General features: G+C 37.0%; 1 protein-coding gene across 1 annotated transcript in view; it reads right to left on the reverse strand.

The window, feature by feature from the left end:
- PTPN4 (protein tyrosine phosphatase non-receptor type 4) overlaps positions 1–15649 on the reverse strand; it is a 226616-nt gene that overhangs the window by 19098 nt on the left and 191869 nt on the right. Inside the window, 5 exon segments of the mRNA XM_043576571.1 lie at positions 315–443; positions 2540–2686; positions 5372–5433; positions 5520–5610; positions 6366–6532. Coding sequence (XP_043432506.1) covers positions 315–443; positions 2540–2686; positions 5372–5433; positions 5520–5610; positions 6366–6532 — 596 coding nt within the window.

A 15649-nucleotide genomic window follows, 5' to 3' on the forward strand; every position in this document is an offset into this window, starting at 1 on the left:
GATGTTACTGGTAGGAAGAAACTAAACACAAACCTGGCATAATTTTTAATGAATAGGCAAAGTATTATGAGTAATAAGTATTATTTACTAGAATCTTTTTTACTGACCATTCATATCTACCTAGAGAAAGTGAAAATGCATTTAATATAGCAGGAGAATACATTTCATAAGATTCCAAAGAATCCCAAAGAAGCAAATAATTCAGTAATTTAAAAATAATATTTCCTAGTTCACCAGGACTCAAAACATTTTTGGCTTTCAAAGTTTTACCTTGAACATAAAAGTTCTATTGAGTGGATATCCTGCCTTCCTACCTCTTGGTTAAATAGTGTCATCTTCCTGAAGATATATGCTGTGTTTCCTTCTTCTGAGTGGCAGGTGACTTGGTAGCATCCATAGGATGAACTTGCTGTGGGTTCTGGCCAATACTGGTGACACTTAACCTGACATCAATAGATTTAAGAAATATATAGAATTTAGGTTCTTCAATTTTGAAAATGTTTTACTTTTTGAAAACTTTTAAGCCTACAAAAAAATTACAAGAATAATTTGAGGAACCTTCATATATCCTTCACCTAGATCTGCCAACTCTATTAACATTTCTTCATCATTTTTTCTTTGTAATAATAATCTGTTTGGATAGATTTTGAGACTGCAAATATCCTGTTTATTACAAGCTTTCATCCAATGTTTTACAATTCTTGATTAATTCTTGTGTGAATTATTTACTATGACAGTGGCAAAATGGTGCATTAATTCTTATATTTCTAGATTTAAGTTAACAATGAGAAAGATTCTCTAAAATGCCAATGCATTTATTTTCATAATTAGGATTAAAAATTTTTTTTAAGTTTATTTATTTTGAGAGAGACAGAGAGGGACAGCACAAACAGGTGAGGGACAGACAGAGAGGGAGAGGGAGGGAGGGAGGGAGAGAGAGAGAGAGAGAGAGAGAGAGAGAGAGAGAGAGAGAGAGAATCCCAAGCAGACTCTGCCCTGTCAGCACAGAGCCCAACCTGGGGCGTGAACTCAAACTGTGAGATCATGACCTAAACCAAAACCAAGAGTCAGATGCTAAAGTTGACTGAGCCAGCTAGGCACCCCATAATTAGGACTTTAAAAAAAAAAAGCTTTACTGACATATAATTCACATACCATACCATTTGCCCATTTAAAGCACACAATTCAATTAGTTTTAGTATATTTACAGAAGTGTGCAACAATCACTTTCAGAACATTTTTTCACTCCCAAACCCATTAATAATCACTGTGTGTTCCTCTATCCTAACCTCTTCTCTCATTCTGGACCTAGGCAACCATTAATCCACTTTTCTGCCCTCTGTGAATTTGCCTACTCTGGACATTTCATATAATGAAATCATACTGTGCGCGGTCTTTGTTGACTGCTTTTGTTCACTTGGCATGATGCTTTCTAGGTTCATGCATGTTGTAGCATGTATCATTTCTTCATTCCTTTTCATTGCCAAGTTTTATATATATATATATATATATATATATATATATATATATACACACACACACACACACACACACACACACATGATTATACCATGTTTTATTTGTTACATTTTGATTGTTTCCACCCTTTGGCTATTATGAATAATGCTGCTATGAACATTTGTGTACAAGTATTTGTGTGGATGTATGTTTTCATTTCTCCTGGGTATGCCTAGGAGTGAAACTGCTGAGTTGTAACAACTCTTATGGTTAGCCTTTCGAGGAACTGACAGACTGTTTCCCAAAGCAGCTGCACCATTGTACAAATTTACCAACAGTATAAGAGGGTGTCATTTTTTCCCTATCGTTGTCAACACTTGCTATTATCTGTCATTTTTATTTTAGTCATCCTATTGGATATGAAGTGCTACCTCCTTGTGGTTTTGATTTTTGCATTTCCTTTGTGACTAATGATGCCAGCCAAGCACCTTTTCATGATCTTACTGGCCATTTAAATATCTTTATTCAAGAAACATCTACTCAGAATATTTGGCCATTTTTAAATTGGGATTCTATCGGGGCACCTGGGTGGCTCAGTCAGTTGAGCGTCCGACTTAGGGTCAGATCATGATCTCACAGCTCATGAGTTCAAGCTCGGCGTCGGGCTCTGTGCTGACGGCTCAGAGCCTGGAGCCTGCTTTGGATTCTGTGTCTCCCTCTCTCTCTGCCCTCTCCTACCCACTCTGTCTCTCTTTCTCTCAAAAATAAACAAACATTAAGAAAAAAAATTTTTTAATTGGGGTTTTATCATTTTATTGTTGAGTTGCAGGAGTTCTTTATATATTTTAGATCCAAATCCTTTATCAAATAGCTATTAATCCATTTAGATAATAACTGATAATAGTAGTTAACATTTACATATCATATTTATTATGTGTTAGTCACTATGATTTTAATCACAACATAAGAAAGTAAGTTTAAAGGTTACAAAAAAGACTAAATCAACGTGAACATTTTGACCATATATGCAATTTAATTTGAAAACAGCGCAAGCATTGTTTAAGATTCAAGTATGACTTACTCTGCCACGTTCAACTTGTGTGGTCAACATTACAACCATGGAGGAGCCTTGTTCCCAAGTCATCTGCCAAAAATCTGTACAAGTGTGTGGTAATGGCCCTTGACAAGCAATATACTGATTTATAATGCTAGAAGAAGGGATTTCCATCTAAAAAGAAAAGGACACAAAACTAAAAGTCTTTTACATTATTACTTTTTACTGTGATCAAGTATATGAAAATCATCCACTAAATAATAACTGAATACAACTGATCTCAAAAAGCTGCAAAATCAATAAAACTTTATTAACAATTTCTTTATCTATAGAAGAAATTTCTCAGTAGTTTTATACATATTTATCTTTTAAGTATTGGGAATAAAAATTAAAATATTTTCCAAAGCACTCTTGTGGGCTTAAGAGCAGCTTTACAGAAAACCCTGCTTTAGAGGAAGAGACTTGCTACAGAAATAAAAAATATTTGTCTCTAAACAGCTTACAGGTAAAATTTGCAAGAAGCAAAAATTCTGCCGTTTGTTTTAGTTCAGACTTTACAAATAATACACACTATATAACATATATACATTATACTATATAACATACATAAGAAATATACACAACACATACAATAGAAAAAGATAGTAAAAATATTTTAAATTAATTATTTTTAAGAAGAAGTAAGATCGTGAGTATTCGGGGAGGATTATCATCCTACTACATTTTGAGACTTCATTAAAAAAGAAGAAAAGGTGACACACACACATGGCACTGGAAGAATACTAAAGGGTGAACAGAAAAAGAGGTCTCACTCTCTTCCCAGCCTCTGGTTCACACCCAGAAGAACAATCCTTTTTGCTAATTTCTTTATTTTTTTAATTAAAAAAAATTTTAATGTTTTTTTTATTTTCGAGACTGAGAGGAGACAGAGTGTGAGCGGGGGAGGGGCAGAGAGAGAGGGTGACACAGAATCCAAAGTAGGCTGTAGGCTTTGAGCTGTCAGCACAGAGCCCGCCGCAGGGCTTGAACCCACAAACTGTGAGATCATGACCTGAGCCAAAGTTGGACGCCCAACCAACTGAGCCACCCAGGTGCCCCTCTTTTTTAATTTTTAAAAAAACTGTATTTATTTTTGAGGGGGCGGGCAGAGAGGCAGAAAGAGAGGGAGAGAGAGAGAATCTCAAGCAGGCCCTGCACTGTCAGCACAAAGCCCGATGCAGGGCTTGAACTCATGAACCATGAGATCATGATCTGAGCTGAAACCAAGAGTCAGACACTTAAACCGACTGAGTCACCTAGGAACCCCTCTAATTTCTAAAATATCCTTTCAGAGACACTCTATAAACAACACACAAATGTACATGCAGAAGTCTTTGTTTTCTGTAAGACATAAAAGGTGGCTTACAATGTTGTTCTGTGTATCTTGTTTCTTTTTCCACTTTATCATTGAGATCATGTCAGAATAGTACATAAAACTTCATTCTTTTTAATGGCTCTACTGTATAAATATACCATAATTTATTTAACAAACATTTAAGTTGCTGCTAATCTATTTGTTACCATAAACAAGACTGCACTGAGTTATTTTTATAAACCTAACATTTTTGTTAGTTACCTCTCCAAAGAGGTTGTACCTATTTATACTTCCACCAACAATGTATCAGGGATGCTTTTTCCCTGAGAGTCTCTTTAATATACTGCTGATCCCTCACACACAATTTTGAAACTCCCAGTGCTCTGAAGTGTAAGTTTGTCTTTTGTTTGGTACATCTGACCTAAGTTGGACTCATTTGACAACAATATCTGACCTGAGTTAATCTAAGATTATTTACAGTCTTTAGGAGTACCACTCAGTGGGAATATCCATGTTTCCCATTGAGTATCAACGCATTGATTACAGGGTAATGTCACATAGTCTACTAGGGATGTGACTTATTACAGTATTTGGTATAGGCACTGAATAAACTTTCAAAAATCCAAAAAATTACGAATCCCAAAGTCTATTTGGCCCCAAGATTTCAGATAAGGGATACAGACTTGTATATGATATTATCACACTTTTTGATATTTCAATCTAATAGGTGAAAAATAGTAATCCCTTGCAGTTTTGATTTGTACTTTTCTTTCTGTGAGTTAAGTTTAGATGAGTGTCTAAACTTAGAAAAAATTTTCCCTCTCTGATTTTAAATAATTCTCATACATTTCCTCCAAGTAGTTTCACGATTCCATTTTTACATTTATATTTTCATACATCTAAAATATGGTATACAAAAAGTGAGGAAGTAAGTGAAGTATTTATAGAAAAAAAATATTTCTGAACTATTCTATTCCACTGCTCTATATGCATGTTAATATACCAGTACCAAACTATTTTTGGTAAGGTTTATTTATTTTGAGAGAGAGTGTGAGCGAACACGTGCACAAGTGGGGGAAGGGCTGAGAGAGAGGGAGAGAGAGAATCCCAGGCAGGTGCCCCAGTATCAAATTATTTTTTAACATTTGTATTTTAATATTTTTCAATATCTGAAACTGTTAATATTCTCTCAAATATAAAAGGAACCTCAAAGTTTAGGGATGCCTGGGTGGCTCAGTTGGTTAAGTGCCTGACTCTTGATTTTGGCTCAGGTCATGATCTCATGGTTTGTGAGTTTGAGCCCTGCATCGGGCTCTGGGCTGATAGCACAGTTGGGATCCTATCTCTGTCTCCTTCTCTTTCTGTCCCTACCACCCCCCACCGGCCTCATGCACACTCTCTTTCTCTCTCTCAAAATAAATAAATATTTGGGGGGAAAAAAATGAACCACAAAATTATAGTCCGTCTTATTCCGAATGACAAAGGCACAATAAAAATAAACTTACGTTTATATAATTTGCATTGATATAGTCTTCATTACCCTTTAAAATGACCCGTGTAGCATCATCTGAAAAAAAATTTAAAAGAAAGAACGTTTTAATAAAGCTATGCTACAAAGACCGAACTTAATAAACAGAGATAGTAGATACTTACAAGGCGAAATATCTCTGTATCTATTTTTGGAAATATTCTGAGGTAATTTGGCACAAGACATTGTCATTCCAGGTTTTTTCCGATATAGTTGCTTTAAAAAAAAAAAAAAGAGCTTAAGATGAGTTCAGCAAGCCATTAAGAGGTTCTATTTTGTTTTTCAGACTTATTTCTATGCAAAAAACAAACAGGTTTTTTTCCTTAGGATATCTCAACCGTACAATGATGTATGTACCTTAGGCTAGTAGGGTATTGAACCAAATTTTCAAAGCTGAATTCTGTGCAATTTCTCATGAGAATTATATACCATTTTCATTTAGTTTGGAGATGTTTACACAGTATATGAACCAAGAACTTCTCAAAGGAAAAACTGACCTACCCTAAATGATTTACAGTCACAAATGGTTTATAGTCAATCATCAATAACACATACTTTAGAGCAACAAATATTAATGATGACCAATTAGACGGACAAACAGTAGAGAAGGATTAAATATGACTAGGTACAAAAATTCTTTTTCTTTAACTCAGAATTTTTAGCTCCACCATAGACTATCTTTACCTGTTACCTTTCATAAAAAGAGCTATATAATTACAGGAAAAAATTTAGTTTGAAGACATACACATAAAATCTCCTTATTCTTCTCTTTTAACAGATTATTATGTCACCACAGCTAGCATTTTGCAAGAAATGTTTAAAACTATGGATTTTAGAACATTTTTTAAGTCAATTATTTCTCAGAATATCATTTTAGTTTATACATTATAAATGATAGATTAGGTAGTTAGGAAACTATGAAATTAATTTAAAAATATGGCCCAACATCCTTTCCATACAATAGTACTTACATCAAATTGTGTCAGGACTGTTCCAGTGATAAGCCCCTCAGCTAGCTGGATCATTGACTCCCGCAGGGAATGGTCATCCTGATGGACGCTATCTAGTGGGGCTTTCTCAGGAATGTACTGGAAGTCTGGTTCATTTTCTAGCTTTTCTTCCACTACATCATATACAGCTAAAAAAATCCACAAAAAAAACAAAGCCACATGGAAATCTTAATGAATTGGCAAGAATTTACCAGATGTGTTTTTTAATTTTGTGTCAGGAAAAAGAATTCATCAGATCGCAGTCCGGTGCCACTGCATAAGGGACAGAGAGTGGCTGTGAAGTTGAACCTTGTTGTACCTTTAGGGAAAAGAAATGTTCCCGGGCATACTGCTGAAAATGCCTATAACTTCAAGAGGAGCTGCCAAGATAGCAGCTCAGAACAGACCTGCCCTTAAATTGTGGGGCCTAGAACAAAAGTAGAAACAGGGACCTATATACTATACATCCATATATGAGATGATACAAATAACTTGAATAGAGTGCTAAACAAAATCCGTTCTATCCTCTTTCCTTGAAACATCTACAAAACCTAGGAGGGCAAAATCCACTGTCACAATAGAAGAAAGAGAGCCAGAACCTAGACTCCGGCCTGGAGCCCACCCTACTTCTTTTCCTACCCTAAGCTCCATTCTTAGCTTGGGGGGCCTATGAACACGTGTGAATATACCAGCCCATATGAAGCTTGTTCTCCACTCCTCGGCAAATTGCTGCCTCTTAGCTATCCTGCTGGCCCAGGGGTACATATACCATGTGATCTATCCCGGGGAGAATGGACCTAGGGAAAATGGCCACACTGTAAGTGGCGTCAGAGCTATATGGACAGAGAACTAAAGGTTAAAAAGAAGTGTCTAGAAAAGAAGGCACAGTCATAGGTGATAGACTGGTATGCCCCCCTGGTCCTGCAAAATCCTAACCCCCACAGACAAGGGAAAGCTGAAAAAGAGAGCCAGAGTAGAGCCAAGCTAGTGGCTTCTTTTGCCCATGCCTAACAGGTCTGGTTCCTGTTCAGATGTGTGCACTTCTGAGAAGAAAAAATTTCTGAAATAAGGAATGAAAAGAAAAAAAAATGTATAAATGTATTCTAAGAAGAAATGAAATCTAAAGGGGGGAAAAACCTACAAAAACAAGTTGTTTGTCTTTCTGGTATTTTTTATAAACATAGTTTTAAATTTTGATGACATGTTATTTTAAATAAAAAGGGACATGACAGAGTCATGCTGAAAGTAAATACAAGTCCCAGTCTAGATTTCGACAATAAAACAAAAGAAAGGTCTTTTACCAAGAACTAAGCTATAGATGGTTTCCTCTCCTATTTTATTTTATTTTATTTTATTTTATTTTTTGTTTTTATGTTTATTTATTTTTGAGAGAGAGATAGAGTGTGAGCAGGGGAGGAGCAGCGAGAGAGAGAGAGACACACGCAGATCCAAAACAGGCTCCAGGCTCTGAGCTGTCAGCACAGAGCCCGATGTGGGGCTCAAACTCATGAACGATGAAATCGTGACCTGAGCCGAAGTTGGACGCCCAACCAACTGAGCCACCCATGCACCCCGTTCCTCTCTTAATTTAAAGTATGAATAAAGTGATTTAGAATTGCAAAAAGGCTATGACTTTCCCATTAAATGGAATTTTGTTCATATTCTGGTTCTATATAAGTCATGAAATTTGTAAGCAGATAACTGAATATCTTGGTGTCAAAGTGTCTTCAACTATAAAATAAAGATAATTCACGTATCTCACTGGCTGGTTGCAAAGATTAAAAGAGAATATATAAAATAGCCCAGGTGCAGAACTTACTATTAAGTTCTTTAGAATCTGTTATCAAGAGAAAACACAACAAGCAAAACTGAGGAAATATTATTCTTAGTATAAAATTTAAGTTGCATTATGTGACAGAAAATGCCTAGTAATGAATCACCTAAATATCAGGACTAAATGCATGTGTTCCTTGAAAAGTCAAAATAGAATGTTCTGTTGAAGTCCTCTGAATTTTCTTAGAAAGCCAATTCTAGACAATGAATGCAAAAAACAAAGTAGACAAGCTAAAATGAAAATGCCTGTTTGTACCCAAGAGACAAAATGAGTGTTTTGTATATCTTTTTCTTTTCTTTTTTTTTAAATTTTTTTATTTTTCTTTTTTAAAGAAACTCTCTTGGAAAACTCTGCAGGGTTGGGTGTGGTGGTGGTGATAGGGGAACGGGTCGAGTTCTAACTACATTTTACTTCTTTATGGTAAATATTCAACAACTGGTAGCAAGGCATTAACCAACAATTACTCTTGTGGCTAAAACTATGGTTAATGATGAACTGTTCAGAACAAAACTAGAATATTTATAATGCTGGGATACAGGCATATAAGAATTTTTCTCAGAGGAGACTGATAAAGTGTAGCAGGCACTTGAAACAGTGCAATAAACTGAAGAAAGGAGGAGGGTTTCTTGCCAAAAAACTTAAGGAAGGGGGATTTAATTTATTCTGCATTAAATTTATTCTGCATAGCACAAAGGGACAGAATTAGGAACAAAGAGACTGAAAGAAGACAGATTTTTAGTTCAATTAATAGTTCAAGCTACCCAAAGGGAAAATGAACTGCTTCAAGAGCCACTGAATGCCACACACTGGCAGGATGATTTTGAGGCTATCGTAGAGGAAACTCAAACCATCAGCAAAGGAGCTAGAGAGTATGGTATTAAGGTTTCTCTAAACCTGGAACTGTGGTTATGAATTAACAAGCCAGCTGTCCAGACAAGGAGATGACATGATTAGGCTACTGGCACTGTCCACCACAAACACAGACAGGATTTTTCAAAATGCTCTAACTGTAGCTTGTTACAGAGTTTTCTAAAAGTGGTTCAAAACGGGCTCTTGAGTAAATATGGCAGAGTAGTATGGGGACCCTGAGCTTGTCTCGTCCCTGAAATGCAGGTGGATCAGTATCAAGCCATTTTGAACACCTAGGAAATTGATCTGCAGACGAACGCAACAATCTGCATAATATGAGCCATAGAACTTGGCACGTATATGGTGTGGAGAGGTGAACTGGGGGAGAGAAAAGCTGCAGAGCCACTGTGGGTAGAAAGCAATCTTTGTGGACAGAAGACAGAGAGAGAAAGGGGGAGAATACAGTGCTTAGGGATTGCACAAGCAAAGTACTGTTCCTGAAAGTAGCTGGAAAGAAAAAGAGAGAGTGAAAACATTCGCAGGGGACTGGACAAAAAAAAAAAAAATCTGTTCCCCAAAACCACTGATGGGAGAAAGGAGAGGATTTTAATATCACCACTGTTCTATGAACAGTGGAGTGCAGAGTCTGATGGTCTGAAGCTCAGGGCCTGGCGGTGCTCTGGTGAGGAAGCAGGGTGAATGAATCTTCAGGAGCAGGCAGCATGGTCTGAGGGGTCCATGTGCCACACAGGGAGAAGCGGTTCACCTGATTGAAGTGCATTTGGTAGAGGCCATACAACCTTCCCTTGGGCCAACCAGGTTTACTGATCTTGGAACAAAGACGCCAGATGTCACCAAAACCTGGCGTTGGCTGTGTGTTGTGATTTACCATAAACCCTGAGACTCTGCTGCTGTGCAAATGTTTTCTGGGACGAGCTGGTACCTGGCCATTGCTCGGTGAGACCCTCCCCCAGAGAGTCTAAGCAGATCCAAGCTGCTGGGGGTCTCCAAAGTGTGGGATTTTGAAACACAGCACCATCTGAGATAAAACCCTGGAGGGAGGTTACCACCTGGCAGGCAAACAGCTTAGACATGGTCAAGGTAGAGGAAGGGAACAGACAGAAGCCTGAGACAAAGAAGGGGTGCTGGTGTGCAGGTTGGTGACGGCACAAAGTTTCTGTGCTAGAGACTAAGGAGTTGGGTTAGGCCATTTGCAATTTTTGTTCGTGCACTTCCATGGATCGACCCCACTAAGCTGAGCAGCGCCACCAAGTGGAGAATGGAGCCGTTACACCAAGCACCAACCACCTGTGCCATCCAGGTATATCCCCCAGAAGACCAGCACAAATCCTTTCCACCTGCTTATTAGTCTACGGACTATAGTGTGCTATAAAGTTTCAGATCTACAGGAAAATGAATGTAATATCATTTGGGTCTTGTTCTGTTTGCTGGTTCATTTATTTGTTTTCATTGTTTCTGCTTTTCCTTATGTTGTTTTGTTTTTTTCTCTCTTTTCTTTCTTTCTTGGATACAGAAAGAGGAAATTCTTCCTAATTTTTAAAAAATTTTTATTCTATTTTATTATTTAAAAAAATTTAAAATTTTTCCCTTTCTTTTTATTATCTATTCTATCAAGCTTCTCTCAACAAACAGACCGAAACACACGTAAGATCTAAATTTTAATTTTTTTTGTTTCATTTTAAATCTTTATTTTATTAATTTTTTTCTTCCTCCAAAATGACAAGATGGAGGAATTCACCCCAGAAGAAAGAACACGAAGAAATGATTACCAGGGATTTAATCAACACAGATGTAAGTAAGATGTCTGAATAGAATTTAAAACCACAATTTTATTACTAGCTGGGGTTGAAAAATGCATAGAAGACACAAGAGAATTCCTTTCTGCAGAGATTAAAGAACTAAAATCTAGTCAGGCAAAAATTAAAAATGCTATAAACTGAGATGTAATCTTGAATGGATGCCGTCATGGCAAGGACGGATAAAGCAGAGCAGCAAAACAGCGTTACAGAAAATAAAATTATAGAAAAAATGAAGTAAAAAAAAAGAGGGAAACAAAGGCAAAAAGATTACAATACAAGACTTAGAGAACTCAGTGACTTAGTAAAAAGTAACAACATTGGAATCATAGGAGTCCCAAAAGATGAAGAGAGAGAAAAGGGGGCAGAAAGTATTATGTGAGCAAATTATAGTGGAAAACTTTTCCTAATCTGAGAAAGGACACAGACATCAAAATCTGAGAAGCACAGAGGACTCTGATTAGATTCAACAAAAATCAACCATCACCAAGGCATATCATAGTTAAATTCACAAAATACACAGACAAGAAAAGAATTATGAAAGAAACAAGGGAAAAAAGTCCTTAACCTACAAGAGAAGATAGACCAGGTTTGCAGCAGATATGTCCACAGAAACTTGGCAGGCCAGAAAGGAGTGGCAGGATGGATTCAACGTGCTTCATCAGAAAAATATGCAGCCAAGAACTCTTTATCCATTAAGACTGTGATTCAAAATAGAAGGAAAGATAAAGAGTTTCCCAGACAAACAAAAACTAAAGGAGTTCATGACCACCAAACCAGCCCTGCAAGAAATTTTAAGGGGACTCTTTGAGTGAAGGAAAAACAAGACCAAAAGCAACAAAGACTAGAAAGGACCAGAGAGCATCACCAGAAACACCAACTATACATGCAACACAATGGCACTAAATTCATATATTTCAATAATCACTCTAAATGTAAATGGACTAAATGCTTCAATCAAAAGACACAGGTTATCAGAATGGATAATAAAACAAGACCACCTATATGCTGCCTTCAAGAGACTGATTTTAGACCTAAAGACACCTGCAGAATGAAATTAAGGGGATGGAGAAACATCTATCATGCTAATGGATGTCAAAACAAAGACTGTAACAAGAAATGAAAAAGGGCATTATATCATAACTAAGGTGTCTATCAACATCGCACTTACAGCAATGGACAGATCACTGAAGCAGAAAGTCAACAAGGAAACAATGGCTTTGAATGACACACTGGACCGGATGGACTTAACAGATATATTCAGAATATTTCATCCTGAAGCAGCAGAATACCCATTCTTTTCGAGTGCACATGGAACATTCTCCAGAACAGATTACATACTGGGTCACAAATAAGCCTTCAACAAGTACAAAATGATCAATATTATACCATGCGTATTTTGAGATGACAACACTATGAAACCTGAAACAACCACAAGAAAAAAATTTGGAAAGACCATGAATACTGGGAGATTAAAGAACATCGTACTAAAGAATGAATGGGAGAGAGGGGGTGCCTGGGTGACTCAGTTGGTTAAGCATCCAACTTCAGCTCACATCATGATCTCGTGATGTTGAGTTTGGCCCCACTTTGGGCTCTGTGCTGACAGCTCAGAGCCAGGAGCCTGCTTCAGATTCTGTGTCTCCCTCTCTGCCCCTCTTCCACTCAGGCTCTATCTCTCTCCCTCCCAAAAACAAATAAATATTAAAATTTAAAAAAAGGGGGGCACCTGGTGGCTCAGTCGGTTGGGCATCCAATTTCAGCTCAGGTCATGATCTCACAGTCCGTGGGTTCGAGCCCCGCACTGGGCTCTGTGCTGTCAGGTCAGAGCCTGGAGCTTGCTTTGGATTCTGTGTCTCCCTCTCTCTCTCTGCCCCTCCCCCCATTCATACTTTGTCTCTATCAAAAAATGAATAAATGTTAAAAAATTTTTTTAATTAAAAAAAGAAAGGAACAAATGGGTTAACAAAGAAATTAAAGAAGAAATTAAGAAGTACATAGAAGCCAATGAAAATGAGAACAAAAGTGTCCAAAACCTCTGTGAGACAGCAAAGGCAATCTTAAGAGGGAAGTACATAGCAATCCAAGCCTTCCTAAAGAAGGGGGAATTTCTCAAATACACAGCCTAATCATACACCTCTAAAGGAGCTGGAAAACAAATAGCAAATAAAGCCTAAACCCCGAAGAAGGGAAATGATAAAGAGCAGAAACCAAGGATATCGAAATAAAAACAAAAAACAGTAGAACAGATTAATGAAAGCAGGAGCTGGCTCTTTGAAAGAACTAACAAAATTGATAAATCTCTAGCCAGATTTATCAAAAAGAGGGAAAGGACCCAAATACAATCATGAGCAAAAGAGGACAGATCACAACTGACACCATAGAAATACAAATAATAAGAGAATATTATGAGCAATTATATGCCAACAAATTGGGCAATCTGGAAAAAATGGACAAATTCCTAGAAACATATAAAGTAGAAACAGGAAAAGATAAAACTTTAACAGACCCATAACCATAAGGAAATTCAATCAGTCATCAAAAATCTCCCAAAAAACAAGAGTCCAGGGCCAGATGGCTTTCCAGGGGAATTCTACCAAACATTTAAAGAAGAGTTAATACCAATATTTTGAAGGTGAAGAAAGAAAGAAAGAAAGAAAGAAAGAAAGAAAGAAAGAAAGAAAGAAAGAAAGAAAGAAAGAAAGAAAGAGAAGGAAAACTTCCAAACTCATTCTATGAGGCCAGCATTACCTTAATTCCAAAACCAAAGACCCCACTAAAAAGGAGAACTACAAACCAATTTCCCTGATGAATATGGATGCGAAAATTCTCAACAAGTTACTAGCAAACTGAATGCAACAATACATTAAAAGAATTACTCAAGTGGGATTTATTCCTGGGCTATAGGCCTGGTCCAAAATACACAAATCAATCAACATGATACATCACATTAATAAAAGAAAGGATAAGAACCACATAATCCTCTCAATAGGTGCAGAAAAAGTATTTGACAAAATACAGCATCCTTTCTTTTTAAAAGTCCTCAAGAAAGTAGGGATAGAAGGAACATACCTGTAGATCATAAAGGCCATGTACGAAAGACCCACAACTAATATCATCCTTGATGGGGAAAAACTGAGAGCTTTCCCCTTAAGGTCAGGAACACGACAGGGAGGTCCACTCTCACTACTATTATTCAACATAGAATTGGAAGTCCTAGCCTCAGGAATCAGACAAAAAGAAATAAATGGCATCCAAATCGGCAGGAAGTCAAACTTTTCACTCTTGGTAGACGACATGACACTCTACATGGAAAAACCTGAAAGACTCCACCAAAAAACTACTAGAACTGATATGTGAATTCAGCAAAGGTATAGAATATAAAGTCAATATATAGAAATTGGTTGTATTTCTATACACCAATAATGAAGCAACAGAAAGAGAAATCAAGGAATCAATCGCATTTACAATGACACTGAACATAATAAAATACCTAGGTATAAACGTAACCAAAGAGGTGAAAGATCTGTATGCTGAAAACTATAGAAACCTTATGAAAGAAACTGAAGAAGACACAAAGAAATGGAAAAACATTTCATGCTCGTGGATTGGAAGACCAAGTATTATTAAAATGTTGATGATACCCAAAGCAATCTACATTCAACGCAATCCTTACCAAAAACTAGCATTCTTCACAAAGCTACAATAAACAATTCTAAATTTGTATGGAACCAGAAGACTCCAAATAGCAAAGTAACATTGAAAAAGAAAAACAAAACTGGAGGCATCACAATTCCAGACTTCAAGCTGTATTACAAAGCTGTGATCATCAAGACAGTTTGGTATCAGCACAAAAATAGACAGATCAATGGAAAAGAAGGGAGAACCCAGAAATGGACACACTAATGATTGACCAACTAATCTTTGACAAAGCAGGAAAGAATATCTAATGAAAAAAACACAGTGTCTTCACCAAATGGTGTTGGGAAAACTTGACAGCGACATGGCAAAAGACCTGGACCATTTCTTACACCATATACAAAAATAAACTAAAAAAAGATGAAAGACCTAAGTGTGAGACAGGAAACCGTCAAAATTCTAGAGGACAAACAGGCAGCAACTTCTTCGTAGATGTCTCCAGAGGCAAGGAAAATGAAAACAAAAATGAACTACTGGGACCTCATCAAGATAAAAAGCTTCTGCACAGTGAAGGAAACAATCAACAAAACTAAAAGACAAGCAACCAAATGGGAGAAGATATTTGCAAATGACATATTGGATAAAGGGTTAGTATCCAAACTCTATAAAGAACTTATCAAATTCAACTTGCTGCCGCCCCAGAATAATCCAATTAAGAAATGGACAGAAGACATGAATAGACACTTTTCCAAAGAAGACATCCAGATGGCTAACAGACACACGAAAAGATGTTCAACATCACTCATCACCAGGGAAATACATATCAAAACCGCAATGAGATACCACCTCACACTGGTCAGAACGGCTAAAATTGACAACTCAGGAAACAACAGATGTTGGCAAGGATGTGGAGAAAGGGGAACCCTTTTGCACTATTGCTGGGAATGCAAACTGGTGCAGCCACTATGAAAAATAGTACGGAGGGTCCTCAAAAAATTAAAACTAGAACTACCCCATGACCCAGTAAATGCACTAGTAGGTATGTACCCAAAGGATACAAAAACGCTGATTTGAAGGGGCACATTCACCCCAATGTTTACAGCAACACAATCAACAATAGCCAAATT

Source organism: Prionailurus bengalensis, chromosome C1, assembly GCF_016509475.1.
Source record: "Prionailurus bengalensis isolate Pbe53 chromosome C1, Fcat_Pben_1.1_paternal_pri, whole genome shotgun sequence".
NCBI classification, from domain to species: Eukaryota; Metazoa; Chordata; class Mammalia; order Carnivora; family Felidae; genus Prionailurus; species Prionailurus bengalensis.